The sequence below is a fragment of the Rutidosis leptorrhynchoides genome, chromosome 4 (assembly GCF_046630445.1).
Source record: "Rutidosis leptorrhynchoides isolate AG116_Rl617_1_P2 chromosome 4, CSIRO_AGI_Rlap_v1, whole genome shotgun sequence".
Taxonomy (NCBI): Eukaryota; Viridiplantae; Streptophyta; class Magnoliopsida; order Asterales; family Asteraceae; genus Rutidosis; species Rutidosis leptorrhynchoides.
Genome location: NC_092336.1, coordinates 415,438,728 through 415,457,989, shown reverse-complemented (window position 1 = coordinate 415,457,989; position 19,262 = coordinate 415,438,728). Strand labels below are relative to the sequence as shown.

Below are 19,262 nucleotides of genomic sequence, written 5' to 3'. Positions count from 1 at the left end.
AAGGATTTTCGATAAGAAATAGATTATAGGATGTAGATTAGTACCCTGCAATACATAATTTACATATGCATATATAATACTAAAATCCCATAAGTTACGGAAGAATCTACAGAATATGTTAGGTAAAGTTTACAGTAATAGATATGCTAAGATATGAATTAACAGATACGCTAAGATATGAATTTTGTCTATACACTATTCATGCAATCCAGGCAGTAAGATATGTCTAGATTAAGAATGATAAGCAACTGATTCCCTAAGAATGATAAGCAGGAAAGTTTCGACACGAAATGATAAGCAAAACTTTTGACATGCAGACACGGTCGGAGTTCAGACTCACTAATGCATCCTAACGACTTATCAGTTAGACACACTAATGCAGACCTGGTTCGCTAAGACCACCGCTCTGATACCAACTGTAGGGACCCATCCTAATCCATCCAGACGAAGTCCATATCGATTATAAACGATTCACAATAGTTGATTACATCGTGAGGTATTTGACCTCTATATGATACATTTTACAAACATTGCATTGAATTTTTAAAAGACAATCTTTCTTTACAACGAAAATTGACGGCATGTATACCATTTCAGAATATAACCAACTATAATTGACTTAATAATAATCTTAATGAACTCGACGACTCAAATGCAACGTCTTTTGAAATATGCCATGAATGACTCCAAGTAGTGTTTCTAAAATGAGCAAATGCACAGCGGAAGATTTCTTTCGTACCTGAGAATAAACATGCTTTCAAGTGTCAACCAAAAGTTGCTGAGTTCATTAGTTTAACATAAATAAACATTTCCATCACTTTAATAGACCACAAGATTTTCATTTCTCATAAATATACGTCCCATACATAGAGACAAAATAATCATTCATATGGATTGAACACCTGGTAACCGACATTAACAAGATGCATATAAGAATATCCCCTATCATTCCGGAAAACCCTTCGGACATGATATAAACAAAATGAAGTACTAAAGCATCCGGTACTTTGGATGGGGTTCGTCGGGCCCATAGATCTATCTTTAGGATTCGCGTCAATTAGGGTGTCTGTTCTCTAATTTTTAGATTACCAGACTTAATAAAAAGGGGCATATTTGATTTTGATAATTCAACCATAGAATGTAGTTTCACGTACTTGTGTCTATTTTGCAAATTATTTATAAAAATTTCGCATGTATTCTCAGCCCAAAAATGTAATGAGTAAAAAGGGAGCAAATGAAACTCACGATATAATATTTTGTAGTAAAAATATTCATACGACGATACTGAACAATGCAGGGTTGGCCTCGGATTCACGAACCTATATCATTTGTTTATTTATTAATACACATAAGTGAAATCGATCAATATATATAAATTTATTAGTTATATCATTTTTATATTAAAAATATATATATATATATGTTCCTTATATTCATTTTGTATATGAAAATATTAATTTGATTATATTATGTGTATTAATTATATATATATATATCGTTTATTTGTTAAAATATAATAATTATAATAATACCATAATATTATTTGTAATGGTAAAAAATAATAATGATAATACCTAATGTTACTAATAAAAATATTAAAGTTAATAATTTTGTTAATAATAATATTGATGATAATTTTTGATTAAAAATCACATAATGATAATTCTAATAATAATAATACTAATGATAGTTTAAAAAAAATGATAATTTTAATAGTTATGATAATAATAGTTCTTATATTCATAATGATAATATTGTTAATAATAATAATGATAATAAATATAATGTACATAAATATATATAAACATCATATAAATGACAATAATAATAGTAATAATACATAATTATATTACCTAATAATAACTAAAATGATAATAATAATAATAATAATAATAATAATAATAATAATAATAATACCAATAGTTAATAAAAAAAACAATAATAATAATAATAATAATAATAATAATAATAATAATAATAATAATAATAATAATAATAATAATAATAATAATAATAATAATAATAATAATGGGAATGGAATTAAAAGTGTATACCCTAAAAAAAAGAATGCTCCAGACAGGACTCGAACCCGTGACCTCACGCTACCCAACTAACGTCCTTAACCATCAGTCCAAGTTTGTTTTTCTGTATTTGTTTTCAACCCAATTATATTTATTCCTTTTTATTTGCCACAATCCAAGTCCTTTAGCCTAACTCCATTATCCGGCCCAACAAACATTTACGGCCCAAAAACTGAATTCGTGGCCTGTTGTAATTATAACCACTTGGTCCAGCTTTTTATTTGGTAACAACGAACGGTAAAGGGGATTTGGAACAGAAATAGTACGCAGCCATCTTCAATACCATACACACTATTCATCGTCTTCCTCGCTATCCTTTCATCACCATTATTTTCATATCGAATATCATCATCATTATATCATTATCATCCTTTTCCTCTGTATATCCTCGTCTCCATCATCGTGACTTTATCATGTTCATCATCATCTTCACAGTTATCTAGTCTTCAACTAGCATCTCATTGTAGCGACCCCGACAAATCGTCAAGTGACGGCGTCGTCTACATGGGTCTCATTACCTGGTCATAAGTCTTTATGACAACGTTTGACCAAAATATGTCGCCTTCATTTCAACATAAAGATTGTTTCCAAAGTTTAAAAGAATTGTTCAACCAAAAGTTAAGTTACAAGGTTATAAGTACAAATGAAATCTAGGCGACACGGTTTAAAGTAAAGTCATAAGACGCTCCATGAAATGCATGTATACTCGACATCCAATGCAAGTATCAAATAATGAGCGGAAGCATGTATCACATATCGTGCAAGACCTGAGAAAAACATAGAAATCTGTCAACGAAAACGTTGGTGAAATCATAGGTTTAAGTAAGTAAGTGAGTAAAAGTAAGTAAGTCGAACCACAAGGTTTGCAAAGTTGAAATAATAGTAATACATTCTAAAAGTTAATATTCACGAGCACCCAATTATCAAAGCTTAACATTCCATCCATTGTATACCCCATCCATAGTGCTAGAACAAACACTGATTCTCGAAAATATATTTCATCCGTAGACGATAGCGAACCGTCAAAGATGAGGGTTGTCAACCCATATGGCCATATAACATAAGTTCTCGCTTACACCCGTCAAGTGTAACTAATGATAATCGAATTGAGGATTTTTGTTCTAAACTCGTATGTAGAATGTTTGTTTTCCCGTTCTTGTGTTCACTTAGTTCAAAAGAATCGTTTATGTTTTCTCATCCCAAATATAAGTTCAAAAAGAGTAAAAGTGGGACTATGATCTCACCTTGTATGCACGAACCAAAAAGTACTTCGACAAGTAAACGTGCAAGAAACAATGCTAGTCTTGACCTAAACAAATAGGTTGTATCAATAACGATAGTCACGAAGGGTCAAAGATGTTAAATTAGTCCTATGGCTCGTTACGACTCGATTAATATAGCACGTGGATCAATTTGTCAAGTTTCATGCACGACACAAGTAGTTAAGCATGTTAGAACGATTGTATAATCGTTTGGTTAAGTTTGACTAAAAGTCAAACTTGGTCAAAGTCAAAGTCAACGGGGTCGGGTCGGGTGTCCGACAATTTTCTCATGATGAGAAGTCATATACGAGCATAATAGTCAAGTTTCATGGTAAACGGGGTTATAGTAAAGCGGGAAACATTTTTGTGACATGAAAAACAAAGACAAAATGAGCTGGGCAGTATGCGCGGCGCGCTATGGGTTGCGCGGCGCGCACCCAAGTGTAAATCCTGGTCAGAACTTAACCACGAAGGCAAACATCTGGGATTTCTAATTCTGCGCGGCGCGCGGGTATATGCGCGGCGCGCAATACCTGGGAAACATGCAGTTTGCAGAAAAATGGTCCAAGTCACGAACCAAAATACAATTTAACACATCTCATGCACCGAAAACACTTAAAACGCATATCATATATCATTAGAAAGGTAATTTGACAAGGAGAATAACTAAATGCATTTACTCAATCAAAACCAAACAAACTCATATCAAAATCACCATTAATGCTCATCATTTATTACTCCAAGTTCATAAATGCCATATTATGATTCGGGAAATTAATGCACATGTGTAATACGCCGTTTTGAAGATAATCAAGCATACAATACAACTAAACGCAAAAAAAACAACATGGTAATCATTCAATGCATCTAAGATTCATTTCAAGTTCATCAAACCCTAAACTAAATTCACCAAATTTCATAATCAAGTTTAGGAGGTTTCCTTAATCAACCTATACATCAAAATGAAGCTAATGATACTAGTAACACTTTTAAAACATGCACTTTAACAATCTAACAACATTTGATCATCCAAAATCAAGGATTTAGCAAGTAATTTTCATATTGAACTAGTTACACCAAAAACATCGAATCGAGCATACAAATTACATACACGACATCACAATGAGCCATAGACGCTAATTAATAACTTTATAAGTCAAGAACACGAATTTAAAGAAATCTAGTGTTTTAGAAATGTTACCCAAATGAGATGAAGTTGGTACCAAAACGAAGAGGAAGTTGCAAGGAGCTCAAATATGTAATTTGTTTTGCAAAATACCCGCTAGATCATAAATGGATGATGAATCTTTGTGTTTGAATGTTGAGAGGATTTGAAAGTAGTAAAAAGAGGAAGAGGAGGTGAAATGAATGGATGAAAATGGGTTGACTCTTTGACCTAGTCAAATGTTTCAACCTTTGGCAAGTTTGGTCCCTCAACTTTGAATCGGGTGCGGAAAATAACCGAACGAATTATTTTAAGTTACACGGGAGTACGGGAGATATTAAAATCCGATAACGAAAATATTTAAAATGTTACATAACAAAGGATACGAATTTAGATACGAAGGGTATTATTTAAAAAGAAAAAAAAGACGGGCGTTAAAATAATTTAACGGAAAAATGCGGGATGTTACATTATCCACACCTCAAAAGAAATTTCGTCCCGAAATTTAGTTGAAAGTAGTAGTCGATATCTCCTACTCGAGACTTTACGTTGTCAATGCTATGAATAAGTGAAAGTACGTCCTTGAGTGTTCTCATGAATTTGGATTGTCAGGGTTTTACGTTGTATTAAGGTTTGGTTTTACGATCCCCAGTTTCAACTGGTTTTCCCCTATGAAGAGAAGTTTGTCATCAATAGTTGATGTATCTAGCAGGATTGCACGTTCCTGTTCCGCAGGACACGTTTCTAAGTTTGTTACACGAAAAGTAGGGTAAACGGAAACTTAATTGCATCGGAAGTTCTAAACGGTAGGAAGCGGTTCCAATACGCCCCAAGGTTTCAAAAGGTTCAATATTGCAGATATAGCCTTTCTCGATTTCCTAAAATGGATTTCACCTTTCCAAGGTGCGGTTTCTCAATATTACGCGATTACACACTGGGATTTGTGAGGTTTTCATCTAAGTTTGGTATAACTCTTCTGGCGACCATGGGTTGTCTCTAGCCCTCCTCGGACTTGAACGATCTCAATTGTTGTTTCTTGATGGAGTTCAGATTCGGCGATTTGCTTGCCGCATGCTTTGGTTAAATGAACAGGGGTATGACATTAGCGGTCATATAGGGTTTTGGAAGTGCTGCGTTAATATACGAGTGATAGCTGTCGTCGTAAAAGGAACTACTAAAGGTGACAATACCAGTCTGTAACATGTCTTTCCAAGATTGAATCGTACGTTTGCTCGGTTCGTCGGTTGTGGGAGATACGCGGTACGTATGTCCAAGTGGGTTTCCAAGGTTCCTTGCAAAACTAGAAGCGATACGAGTATTTTGATCCGAGGTAATTGGCAATGGTACACCGTGTTAGAATAGGATCTCTTAAGATATGTTTGAACAAGTCAGTTAGGGTTCGAAAAAAAAATGTTCGTTAGGACTATTCACCCTCGTGGCGAATACTAAGGTAATATGAGGAATTTCTCTATCCATGGAGAAATGTTACAAGGAGTTCCCTTAAACGGAAGTGCGAGCGATAAAGATAGGAGTGAAACGAGGACTTAGAATAGGATGAGCTTACATCTCGAGGTTGCCATAACGTGCCTCTAGTTGTCAAAAAAAAAAAAATGAAGTCTGAAAGAGAAACGAGATAGTACACGTAATTGTATAGTTCGGGGTTGAATAATGGTTGGACGATTATCAGCGACGCAAGGGCGTTAAGTCAAAGAAGAGTGAAGTATCGTTGGATTGTGTGTTATCTTAAATTCCAGTAATATCAGACGGTAACGGTGAAATAACATAGGTATGTAGTGTGGTACGTGATGACGAGAAAGTTGATCGGATCCACAATTTAGTATTCGAATTCTTCGCGCAAAATAACGAATTTTAGTTACGTTGATTTTGAGTCGAGAAAGTATGCCTTTCGGCGTTCAAGTAGAAATATTTCCATGTTTGAGTTCCATCTAGTGCTATACGAATTTAGCTAGGAAGGTTGGTGTGAAGAATCACGTTCAAGGCTCAGACATGAAGAGGTTTAAAGTTGTGTAACACGAGAAAAGTCAGAAATGAATCTTCGGTAACAACCGGTGAGATCTAAGATTTTTACGAATACAAGTCTGAGTTGGGAGAGTTTCCTGATTACATGTGGCTTGATTTCGAGATTGATTGTAACGACCTGACCATAAACATCATGGTCTAGAAAATTGGACTTCGTTCAACAGAAATTCTCACTCAGAGACTTTGGTATAGAGTTGCTCTTTTCTCAAAAGTTCGAGCGGGAGATGGTGATGTTGTTCGTTTTCCTTCTTTACTTGGATAGGTCAAGATATCATCTATAAATACGATAACGAATTAGTCTATATGAATTTGCATACGCGGTTCGAGAGGTTTGTGGATACGGGCGTGCCTTGGATAAATTGAATGGTACCAAGAGAGATTTACAACTAACGTTGTGAGTTCGGAAGATGGCTTAGGAGACATCGTCTCCCTTAACCCCCAATTGGTGATAACCGGAACGGAGGTCGATTTGGAATACACACGAGTTTCATGCAAATAATCATGAGGTCATGGATACGAGGAAGTGGGTATCGGTTTCCAACCGAAAATTATTTAGTTCACAAAAATCCATACATAATTGTAGGAAAGAAAGAAAAAAATTTCTCCTTAACGAATAGGTCTTGAGCTCCTTAGTTCTATAGGTGTCAAGTCATAATTCTTAACGTATATCCTCTGATAAAATTTATAGGCACACAATATATTCCGTTGGTCACTTAAATTGCCTAAGTAGTGTCTAGGGAAAAAAAGTGGAGTGCAAAGAGCACGAGTCAAAGACTTGGTTATAAAACGTCTAGCGGTAATGGAATCGAATAAGTATGAAGTATACGGTTTGTTGTGAAGAAACGTACCCGTTACTAGTCCATCGTCGTTCCGGGCATCCTAGGTGTCGATGTTGAAGGTTCAACGGCGTGCGTTGTGGTTGATTTTCTTATTTGGGCACACATTCCTAAAATGACCCAGTTGGCCACATTCGAAGCAAGCACCCGTTCTGTGTGCGTTGGGCATCTTTCGAGCGACGGGTCCTTGGCGCCGGTGGCGAAACCTGCCACATCCTTCAAAGTGATGCTTGTGGCATTCGTTACAAAAAGGTAGTTTTCCGGCATAGCCTTTCTTGTCGTTGGAGGTAAAAGGCTTCTTGGCGGGGTTGTTGTTATTGTTGTGGTTGCTTGATTAAGAGGCTTCCCAGGTTCTTTTGTTGTTACTCGGGTGGTTCTCGACCATTGGTGCCGGTGCTTCCATTTCATTCACCGTTTCTAAGGCTTGGCGGGCCATTGTTAAAGCCTCTTGTAGGTTAGTGGGTTGAGATGTCATTACCTTGTGTTGAATGCTCTTAGGGAGGCCATCCATGTAAAGTTCGACTCTTAGGGATTCGGGAGTCATGAGATTTGGACACATCGAGACTAGTTCGGTAAACCGTTGATTATAAGCTTCGAGGTCATTTCCGACCGTTTTTAAATTCCTTAGACCCTGTTCGAGCCTTCGAGTCTCGTCGCGCGGGAAGTATTCGGTGATCATTCTTTCTCTTAATTCGGTCCAAGAGAGTGTGTGGGCTTCATCGCTTCCCACTAATTGTACATACGTGTTCCACCATGAGAGAGCAATACCTGTGAAAGTGAGGGTGGAAAACTTGACCTTATCTTGGTCTCGACAACCGCTTGTGTTAAAAACGGTCTCCATTTGTTCAAACCATCGGGTGAGAGTAACCGGTCCCCCGGTTCCATCGAAAGTGGGAGGATTGTACTTCATGAAGTTCTTGTAGGAGCAACCTTCGATTGAATTACCGGCTCCATGATTGTTGTTGTTAGAAAAGTGATCGGCCACGGCCGTACCCACGGCGGTGGTTATCATTCGTTGAAGAGCTTGTTCTAGAGTTTCGAGAGGAGTATTGTGTTGACCTTGGTGAGCCATTGTTCCTTCATGAGACAAGAATATCGTTGGTTAGTATTTTCAACAATACTAACCGTGGCATGGAATAAGGATAGAGAGAAAATTTTCCTTGACTCGCCTTAAATTCTCTATGTCATAATGTCGGAACGTCCATGTGAATCACCGTAATATAATCCCGGAAATTATATTACCCTGATTCTCATGTGCATTTAACATTACTTCATAAAGTCAAGGTGGCGCATCAACAAAATTTATCAACGTAAGATCAAGATCGAATACGAGTTAGATATGATAGAAGAGTTCGAGTATAAATGCACAATTAGTCAAATAATTCCTACTTCAGTCTATATGCCGGTTGTAGTCTAGATTCACCTATGTACCCTATGACTCGGAGTGGACACAAATGAACTCTAAATCCCTACAACCAAGGCTCTGATACCACTTGTAGCGACCCCGACAAATCGTCAAGTGACGGCGTCGTCTACATGGGTCCTATTACCTGGTCATAAGTCTTTATGACAACGTTTGACCAAAATATGTCGCCTTCATTTCAACATAAAGATTGTTTCCAAAGTTTAAAAGAATTGTTCAACCAAAAGTTAAGTTACAAGGTTATAAGTACAAATGAAATCTAGACGACACGGTTTAAAGTAAAGTCATAAGACGCTCCATGAAATGCATGTATACTCGACATCCAATGCAAGTATCAAATAATGAGCGGAAGCATGTATCACATATCGTGCAAGACCTGAGAAAAACATAGAAATCTGTCAACGAAAACGTTGGTGAAATCATAGGTTTAAGTAAGTAAGTGAGTAAAAGTAAGTAAGTCGAACCACAAGGTTTGCAAAGTTGAAATAATAGTAATACATTCTAAAAGTTAATATTCACGAGCACCCAATTATCAAAGCTTAACATTCCATCCATTGTATACCCCATCCATAGTGCTAGAACAAACACTGATTCTCGAAAATATATTTCATCCGTAGACGGTAGCGAACCGTCAGAGATGAGGGTTGTCAACCCATATGGCCATATAACATAAGTTCTCGCTTACACCCGTCAAGTGTAACTAATGATAATCGAATTGAGGATTTTTGTTCTAAACTCGTATGTAGAATGTTTGTTTTCCCGTTCTTGTGTTCACTTAGTTCAAAAGAATCGTTTATGTTTTCTCATCCCAAATATAAGTTCAAAAAGAGTAAAAGTGGGACTATGATCTCACCTTGTATGCACGAACCAAAAAGTACTTCGACAAGTAAACGTGCAAGAAACAATGCTAGTCTTGACCTAAACAAATAGGTTGTATCAATAACGATAGTCACGAAGGGTCAAAGATGTTCAATTAGTCCTATGGCTCGTTACGACTCGATTAATATAGCACGTGGATCAATTTGTCAAGTTTCATGCACGACACAAGTAGTTAAGCATGTTAGAACGATTGTATAATCGTTTGGTTAAGTTTGACTAAAAGTCAAACTTGGTCAAAGTCAAAGTCAACGGGGTCTGGTCGGGTGTCCGACAATTTTCTCATGATGAGAAGTCATATACGAGCATAATAGTCAAGTTTCATGGTAAACGGGGTTATAGTAAAGCGGGAAACATTTTTGTGACATGAAAAACAAAGACAAAATGAGCTGGGCAGTATGCGCGGCGCGCTATGGGTTGCGCGGCGCGCACCCAAGTGTAAATCCTGGTCAGAACTTAACCACGAAGGCAAACATCTGGGATTTCTAATTCTGCGCGGCGCGCGGGTATATGCGCGGCGCGCAATACCTGGGAAACATGCAGTTTGCAGAAAAATGGTCCAAGTCACGAACCAAAATACAATTTAACACATCTCATGCACCGAAAACACTTAAAACGCATATCATATATCATTAGAAAGGTAATTTGACAAGGAGAATAACTAAACGCATTTACTCAATCAAAACCAAACAAACTCATATCAAAATCACCATTAATGCTCATCATTTATTACTCCAAGTTCATAAATGCCATATTATGATTCGGGAAATTAATGCACATGTGTAATACGCCGTTTTGAAGATAATCAAGCATACAATACAACTAAACGCAAACAAAACAACATGGCAATCATTCAATGCATCTAAGATTCATTTCAAGTTCATCAAACCCTAAACTAAATTCACCAAATTTCATAATCAAGTTTAGGAGGTTTCCTTAATCAACCTATACATCAAAACGAAGCTAATGATACTAGTAACACTTTTAAAACATGCACTTTAACAATCTAACAACATTTGATCATCCAAAATCAAGGATTTAGCAAGTAATTTTCATATTGAACTAGTTACACCAAAAACATCGAATCGAGCATACAAATTACATACACGACATCACAATGAGCCATAGACGCTAATTAACAACTTTATAAGTCAAGAACACGAATTTAAAGAAATCTAGTGTTTTAGAAATGTTACCCAAATGAGATGAAGTTGGTACCAAAACGAAGAGGAAGTTGCAAGGAGCTCAAATATGTAATTTGTTTTGCAAAATACCCGCTAGATCATAAATGGATGATGAATCTTTGTGTTTGAATGTTGAGAGGATTTGAAAGTAGTAAAAAGAGGAAGAGGAGGTGAACTGAATGGATGAAAAGGGGTTGACTCTTTGACCTAGTCAAATGTTTCAACCTTTGGCAAGTTTGGTCCCTCAACTTTGAATCGGGTGCGGAAAATAACCGAACGAATTATTTTAAGTTACACGGGAGTACGGGAGATATTAAAATCCGATAACGAAAATATTTAAAATGTTACATAACAAAGGATACGAATTTAGATACGAAGGGTATTATTTAAAAAGAAAAAAAAGACGGGCGTTAAAATAATTTAACGGAAAAATGCGGGATGTTACACTCATCGTTTCATTATCTTATCATTAACATCTCGTTAAGTTTCGCTAGTCACCATCACTACTTCACAACGTGAAAACATCTGTTCATCGTTATCTTCATTGGTGGGTTTGTCTTGGTTTCGATTACAATAATAATAAATGGTTAACGGTGGGAACAAAACAATGGGTACCGTAGCCTTCATCCTTCACCATTCTCTCGTTGTAACTAACCATCGTGGGTTTCGTAACAGGAAGAACACAGGTGCAGTCTCGTTCAAATAAAAAAAATATAACATAAAAATGGTGGTTTGTAACGGTTGTGATCAAACAGAAAGAAAAAAAAAATAAGTCGAGCAGGTTAAGTTGTGGTTGTTAGGGTTTGATGTGGTGGCGATTCTTGGGTGGTAGTAATCAGTTGTGAGGGCGATGGAGGAAGAAGAAAACAAAAATATAAACGTGGTGTTGTTGGCGGTTTATGATGCTGGTGTTGGGTTAGTTTATAGTAGTTTCAATGATGATCATTGGTGGTGGAGGTGAACAAAATAGGGTGGATGAGTGGCGAGTGGTGGTGTTGGTATTGTCATCGAATCAGAAATGGAAAACACAACAGCAGTAGTTTCTTTTACATAAACAAGCGGTGATGGTGATCGGTGGTTGACGGTTGTAAAGCATCGGTGATGGTTGCTCACGGTTATGGTGGCCAACAGTGGTGGCCGGTAAGAATGGCGGTTGAAATTCATGAAGAAGGATGAGATGTGGTGTGTGGTTGAAGGTGATTCCTGGATGTAAAATGTACATCGTATGTATATATATCGAGATATCTATATTCTGCAACTTAGGACTCTTAACAATTATTAATATTAATATTAATATAATAATAATTATAATATATTTAAAAATAAAAAAAACGTGTTAGTGGGATGGAATAAGAATAAATCAAGCACGGTAATCTCTTATAATTTCAATAGATAGCAGCCGAGTATTTGGATTACTCTACCGACAGTTTATCCCGGATTGCCATATCGTGTCCATTGCTAAACAGTTAATGTATAAAAGTATCCCTAAAAAATCTCAAATTTTTAGATTAAACATATTTAATTATTTCACTCATTACCTGTTTGAATCCTGATCAAAAAGGTTCAAAAATTATTTATTTTCTGTTCCGATTTATGTGTACGGAGTAATAACATTTAAACTTAAAAGGGTAAAAATATTTTTATCAAACCTAAAATCTTCGAAATCAATTTACAGTTCAATTTTTATTTTCAATCTTTTTAAACACGTATTAGAACTATATGAACGCTGGAGAAATGCCAACCGAGTATTACTGACGTTTACTAATTAAGCTCGAAATCATTTATATTCCCTTTCTATACATAAACAGTTTTCAAATAGCAAAGTTAAATACTAAAACAATTATATTATACATTTTTAAACAAATAGATTTAATATAACTTTATATATTTACAAGTAATATTTATTTACGTGTTTATACATATATCTATAAATTTTATAGTTTCCATTAATCGCATTTTACTTTATTTATTTTACAATATAAATCCTAATAATCATACTATATAATATTCTAAATTATATTTCAAATTATAAATACCTATTTAAATATATATATGTTATCTAATTTACAAATAGTTGTTCGTGAATCATCGAGAATGGTCTAAAGTCAAACGAATATATGAAACAGTTCTAAATATTTGTGACTCAACATTACAGACTTTGCTTATCGTGTCGGAAATATATAAAGATTAAGTTTAAATTTGGTCAGAAATTCCCGGGTCATCACAAATAGTTTGAAGATGATGATTGTTTACATTTCTATGCTTGTGATTAGTTTAATTTTAGCCATGATTGGCTAAATCTCTTGTGTTTGCTTATCTATGAATCTCTAATGCTAGTGTTTGCCCCAAATCCATTGAATATTGTTGTTTGAATGAATCAAATGATTATGTGTTGTTGAGTTGGCTAAAGATCCATTGCTCTGAGTTTGTTTTAAGATTGACTTTGATTACATATGTTGAGTAGCTCTCTTAGTGATTTAAGAAGTGAATTAATGTGTGCTTCAACACCTTAGGTAATCTAGACAACTAGCTTAGGAATTGCAAGTGATTGTGTTCTTGATCTAGGTTGGTTTTTAATTGGCCTTTAGTCAACATAGTAGTGCCGGTTATCTTAAGTGATTTTGATAGTTGGGGGTTTTAAGTGATTTCAACCCAAGCTCAATCTCAATGACCAAATCATGTTTAACTCGATCTTAGGATACAATGCTTATGTGAATTCGTGGAGTATCATTTGATTTGAGGTTTAGTAGTGATGCTAAACATTTGATAATTCAACAACTAAAGAGATAGCAAAATAGGCAAAACGGGGCAAGCCAAGCATAAAGAGGATTAGATAAGTGAACACGTCTTAGTTAATTTGATTTAAGTCTTAATACTCTACTACTTTTTTCTTGCTATTAGTTGACTTGTTAATTTAGGTTTGTTTAATTGTGCAAGTTTTACTTGTTAATCAATATCAATCGAAACCTGTAACATCCCGCGTTTTTCCGTTAAATTTATTTTTAACACTGTCTTTTTTTAAATAAATATCTTTCGTTATTTATATTCGTAGATTCCGTTGACAAACGTTCATAATATTCCCGCTATTTAATTATAACATCACTCGGTTACTCGAGCGTTTTTAAAATATTCGTTCGGTTAATTCCCACACCCGACTACAAACTTGAGGGACTAAACTTGCCAAGAGACTAAACTCTTGACTAGGTCAACTAGTCAAGGTATCCTCACCACCACTCATTATCCACCATTTTTCTTTTTCTTTTCCTTAACACTTTCACCATTTCTCTCAAATCCTCTCAACAAAGATTCATCATCCAAAACCGAATCAAGAAGCAAACATCAAAACAAATTACATATTCGTGATCCTCTCTTCATCCTCTACATTTTGGTACCAATTTCATCTCGTTTGGGTAACATTTCTAAAATACTAAATTTCTCTAAATTCGTGTTTTTGACTTGAAATTGTGTTAGTTAGTGTCTATGGCTCGTGTATAACATGAATATATGTTTTGTTTGCTCGATTCGTTGTTTTGAGTAACTAGTTTGAACATTTGAAATGGGTGTGCTTAATCTTTGATTTTGGATGAGTTAATGTTGTTAATTTGTTAAAGTTCATGTTTTAATTGTGTTACTAGTATCACTAACTTCGTTTTGATGTGTAGGTTGAGTAAGAAAACTTTAAACACATGATTATTGATTTTTGTGAATTTTGGTTAGGGTTTGATAGACTTAAAATGAGCTTTTGATGTTTCGAATGCCATAAAATGTTATTAGTAAGTGTTTAGTTGTAATGTATGTTTCATTACCTTCAAAACGGCATATCATATGTGTGAATTGGATACCCGAATCTTAAAATGCATTTTGTAAACTTGAAACGATGATTTTGAACATTTAATGATCACTTGACGAGTTTTTGGTTATTGTAAATGATGTTTTTGCTTGATGAAAAGTGGTTAGTTGTATTTCTTATCAAAATACCTTTCCAACGATATAAGATACAAGTTCTAAGTGTTTGCGGTTTGTGATTTATGCTTGAAAGAGTTTTGATTTGAGACTTGGACATTTGAGACTGACCAGGTACCAGCACACGTTAAATGCCGCAGCGCGTAGCAGTCTTGGGTCGCGGCGCGACCTAAGGCGTGTCCAGGTTCTGACCTACATGGTCAAAGTTTAGAAAAATATTTGCTACGCTACGCACCTCCGATTCACATGTAACTTGTTCTAACATGCTTATATATGATTAAAAACCTCAGAAAATAGTTCGGGACTCGACCCGAACGTGTTGACGTTTTCGTTGAATTTGACTTGACCGAGTTTAAATTTTAGTCAAACTTAACCAAACACTTATGCAATCGTTCAAATCTTATTTTATACTTGATTCTTGCATGAAACTTGACAATGTGATTCACATGCTATATTTAATCGAGTCGTAACGAGCCATAGGACTAATTGAACACATTTCGCCCGACCTTGTGTCGTAACCGGTTAATTAATACAACTTACTTGTTTAGGTCAAGGCTAAGCAACTATCATGCACACGTTTACTTTGTGAAGTACTTTTATACTCGTGCACTCGAGGTGAGATCATAGTCCCATCTTTCAACAACTTTTATACTTTTAAATCATGGGATGAGAAACATATACGGTTTTATACTACATACTTTTACACTTTGAACACAAGTACGAAAACAAACATTCCACGTACGGGTTTGAACAAAAAACCTCAATTCAATTATCATTAGTTACACTTGCAGGGTGTAAACATGAACTTATATTATGTGATCACATGGGCTTGACGAGCCTCATTCGGACGGTTCGCTACCGTTAGCGGATGAAATATATTTTCGGGTCTATTGTATGTTCTAACACTACGCAAAGGGTGCAAAACAGTTAAGTTTGATAATTGGGTGCCCGCGATACAAACAACAACTTTAGAATGCAAATGATTTAGATAATCATATTATATTAAATCTTGTGGTTCAAATGCAACGTTTACTAAAACACCTATGATTTCACCAACGTTTTCGTTGACAGTTTTCTATATATTTCTCAGGTTCATACTTGGCTATTTTGATACATGATTCCGCGTACACTCTACTTGCTTGGAGTCAAGCATACATGCATACACTCTGATTTCTTGCTTGGGGTCAAGCATACATACATACATACGCTAGTAATAGCACCTTTGGATTCAAACAGATTGTTTACATATTTACGCTATTTATAGCAACCGTGATTTTAAACTAATTATGTCGCAAGTTATTCCATTTATACTTTATACTTTTGTAAACTTAAACTTGTTGTCGATCCGTTCGGTAAACTAAACTTTGCAAGTCTTGTACTTTTCAAATGAATGCGACATAATTTTGGTCAAATGAGTTTCATATAGGGACTACGACCACGTAAAGAGACCTAAGTTAGCGGCGCCGTCAAACATAATTTGGTCGGGTCGCTACAAAACCCCCAATCAAACAACCTCTAGGAAAATTAATAGTTTCAAATATCCGACTTAGACCGCTCTCTTGGGATGAACTTGATAAGAATACTTACATTGAAGTGCTATAATAACCGGGTTTTAAGTGCTCGTTAGTTGTGTGTGCTTATTTGTTAGTGTTTGAATCATATATAAATTTAGAGGGTAAAAGTTATGCATTGCGCACGAATCACACCAATTAGAGATTATCATTAGTTTCGACATTAAGGGAGCACCAAACACATAAAGTCGAGAGTGAGGGAGGTAATATATGTCTCCGGGCCAAAACATCTTTAACGGGGATACTTTTTTTAAAAGCTAGCCAATGAAAAAGCATAATTTTGGAGGGAACATTATTGCCCCAAATAACTTTAGGCCAAGCGGGAGAGATTAAAGTACCTGACTGCATTATCAAACGTACACCAGTTGCAACTGAGTACGGGTCTTCGTTACCCGGATTCCAAAGCACATAATCATGGGCAGCCGAGTTTAATTTGAAGGGTCGAATAAGCTGCAGCAGTTGGTCAGCTCCGAATGAATCATAACGCAAAAGGGGGTGCTGTAAATGCAGATCCCAACCACTTTGGGCATCAGCTAGATCAGTAGGAATTCGAAAACAATTGAGGGCTGCACTTTGTTGTCGTGTGATAAAGAACAATGTAGGAAATTCGTCTTTTAAAATTGTACCATTCGCCCAAGAATCGAACCAAAATGAAATACTTGACCCATTGCCGATTTTCCATCTCCACACATTAGGACCAACAATGGGATTTAACGATTCTTCTTTTTGAAGATTTAATAAATCTTTCCAAATCGGAGAGAGTTGAGAAGAATGTAAGTTAGACACAATGGGATCCCACATTATAATTCTTTTCCTATTAAGGCCAATTGGTACACCTAAATAGGATAAAGGAAACGTCCCGACTTTGCAATCGAAAATGGCTGAATAAGAAATCATATCAGCCCTTGACACATGTATGCCATAAAGTGTTGTTTTAACGACATTCATTTGTAACCCGGATAATCTGAAAAAAAAAAACTCTAAAATAAGCTTTATCCGATTGAGTTCATGAAAAGACGGTTGGGCGAAAATAATGGTATCGACAGTGAATTGAGAATGATTAATTGAAAACCCATTACCAAAAGGACACCCCTTTAGAATGCCGTTTGCAAGATCCTTAGATAAAAATTTGCTTAAAATTTCAGCCACAATGATGAATAAAAAAGACGATAGCGGATTACCTTGTCTTAGACCACGATGCATTATACCTTCACGGGATGGAGACCCGTTTAAAAGAACCGAGAAATTGACATTTGAAATGCAACATTGAATCCATGAAGTAAACTTGGGCCCGAACCCCATTTTCTCAAGAACCGTGAGTAAAAAAGCGTGAGAGACGCTATCGTATGCTTTCGAAAAATCAATTTTCAAAAGTATCATTGGAATCTTTTTCTTCTTAGCCATATGAATGACCTCGTTAACGACCATAACTCCGTCCATTAATAACCTTGATGGAACAAATCCATTTTGACTTTCGCTAATGATTGAGGGGATAATAACCTTTAACCTATTAGCAATGGTTTTGGCTATTATCTAGCGTTTATGAGACTAATTAGACGAAGATTTTCAATTGATTTAGGCGAATTTGTTTTAGGTATTAGCACGATGAAAGAAGAATTAAATCCTTTCGGGAATGAAGGATTCAAATGGAATAGCTCGAAAATATTCATAATGAGATCTTCAAGAAAAGGCCATGCCCTTTTGAAAAATGCTAAGGTATACCCATCCAGTCTCGGTGTTTTGTTTCCGTCGAATCCTTTAATAACTTGGTACACTTCATTAACAGAGAAAGGGGCCTCTAAAGAATCACGACTAGCTGAAGATGTCTGGGCAATATTCAAATCGGGCCAGTTAACAGAAGGCCTGATATGATGATTTAAAGAAAACGGCCTTTCGAAAAAAGAAACAGAATGTTCCTTAACAATTGAGGGATCATCTTGCCAATGGTCGTTGATTTGCATTCCGGCTATATAAGACGATTGAAGTTTGATACGAGAAACGAGGTGGAAAATTTTTGAGTTTTTATCACCTAATTTCAACCAACGAAACCTTGATTGAATTCTTCTTTTCGTTTCTATTTTTCTGTTAACTTGTTTCTTTAAAGATTTTAAAGCAGCAAGTTCGATTAATTCGTTTGGCACAGGTCTCTTTGTTTGAAGGCATCTTTTTAACGACATGATACCTGTAACATACTTGGCGAATTGAACCTGCAACATATATTTATTCGTGGTATTCTAGTCTCTGATGTCTGCTTTTAACAACCTTAGGTTTTTGCTAACAATAAAGGCAACCCAACCTTGGGTCGAGTAATTTTTTGCCTAAGATAATGGGCTTGTGATCGGATGAACCAGGGTCGGCCGTTTGCAAAATAGAATAGGGCCAATGATGAGCCCAACAAGGATTAATCAATGCTCTATCAATGCGCGAAAATTTACCAAGAGGTACTTCCCAAGTATACTCGTCGTTTACCAATGCTTGATCAAGTAAATGAGCACTAATAATAAAATCGTTAAAAGAAGCAATTGCAATGGGATCAATAGCTTCTCGTAATCTTTTGGATGAAGATGTTACCGAATTAAAATCACCCATAATGCATAAAGGGCCCGACCACCCATTAACAATTCTACTTAATTGAGACCATAAATAAAACTTTTGATTTTCAAGTTGTGGAGCATAAACGTTGATGATTAAGATGACTTGGTTATTAGAAGTATACCTTACAATGGTGGCGATCCAATATCTAGTTTTCCAACTCTTAATAAGAGTGAAGAAATTGGTTCTCCATATTGAGAATAAACCACCCGATCGACTACGAGCTTCTTGTTGGACCGAATCGAATGTAAAGTGTTTCCATATTTCGT

General features: G+C 35.7%; 1 protein-coding gene across 1 annotated transcript; it reads right to left on the bottom strand.

Moving 5' to 3' along the window:
* Positions 1–16,539: 16,539 nt before the first annotated feature.
* Positions 16,540–17,805, bottom strand: LOC139842027 (uncharacterized). The gene has a single exon (XM_071832206.1). The coding sequence runs from the start codon at positions 17,803–17,805 to the stop codon at positions 16,540–16,542; it is 1,266 nt and encodes a 421-aa protein (XP_071688307.1).
* Positions 17,806–19,262: the final 1,457 nt, after the last annotated feature.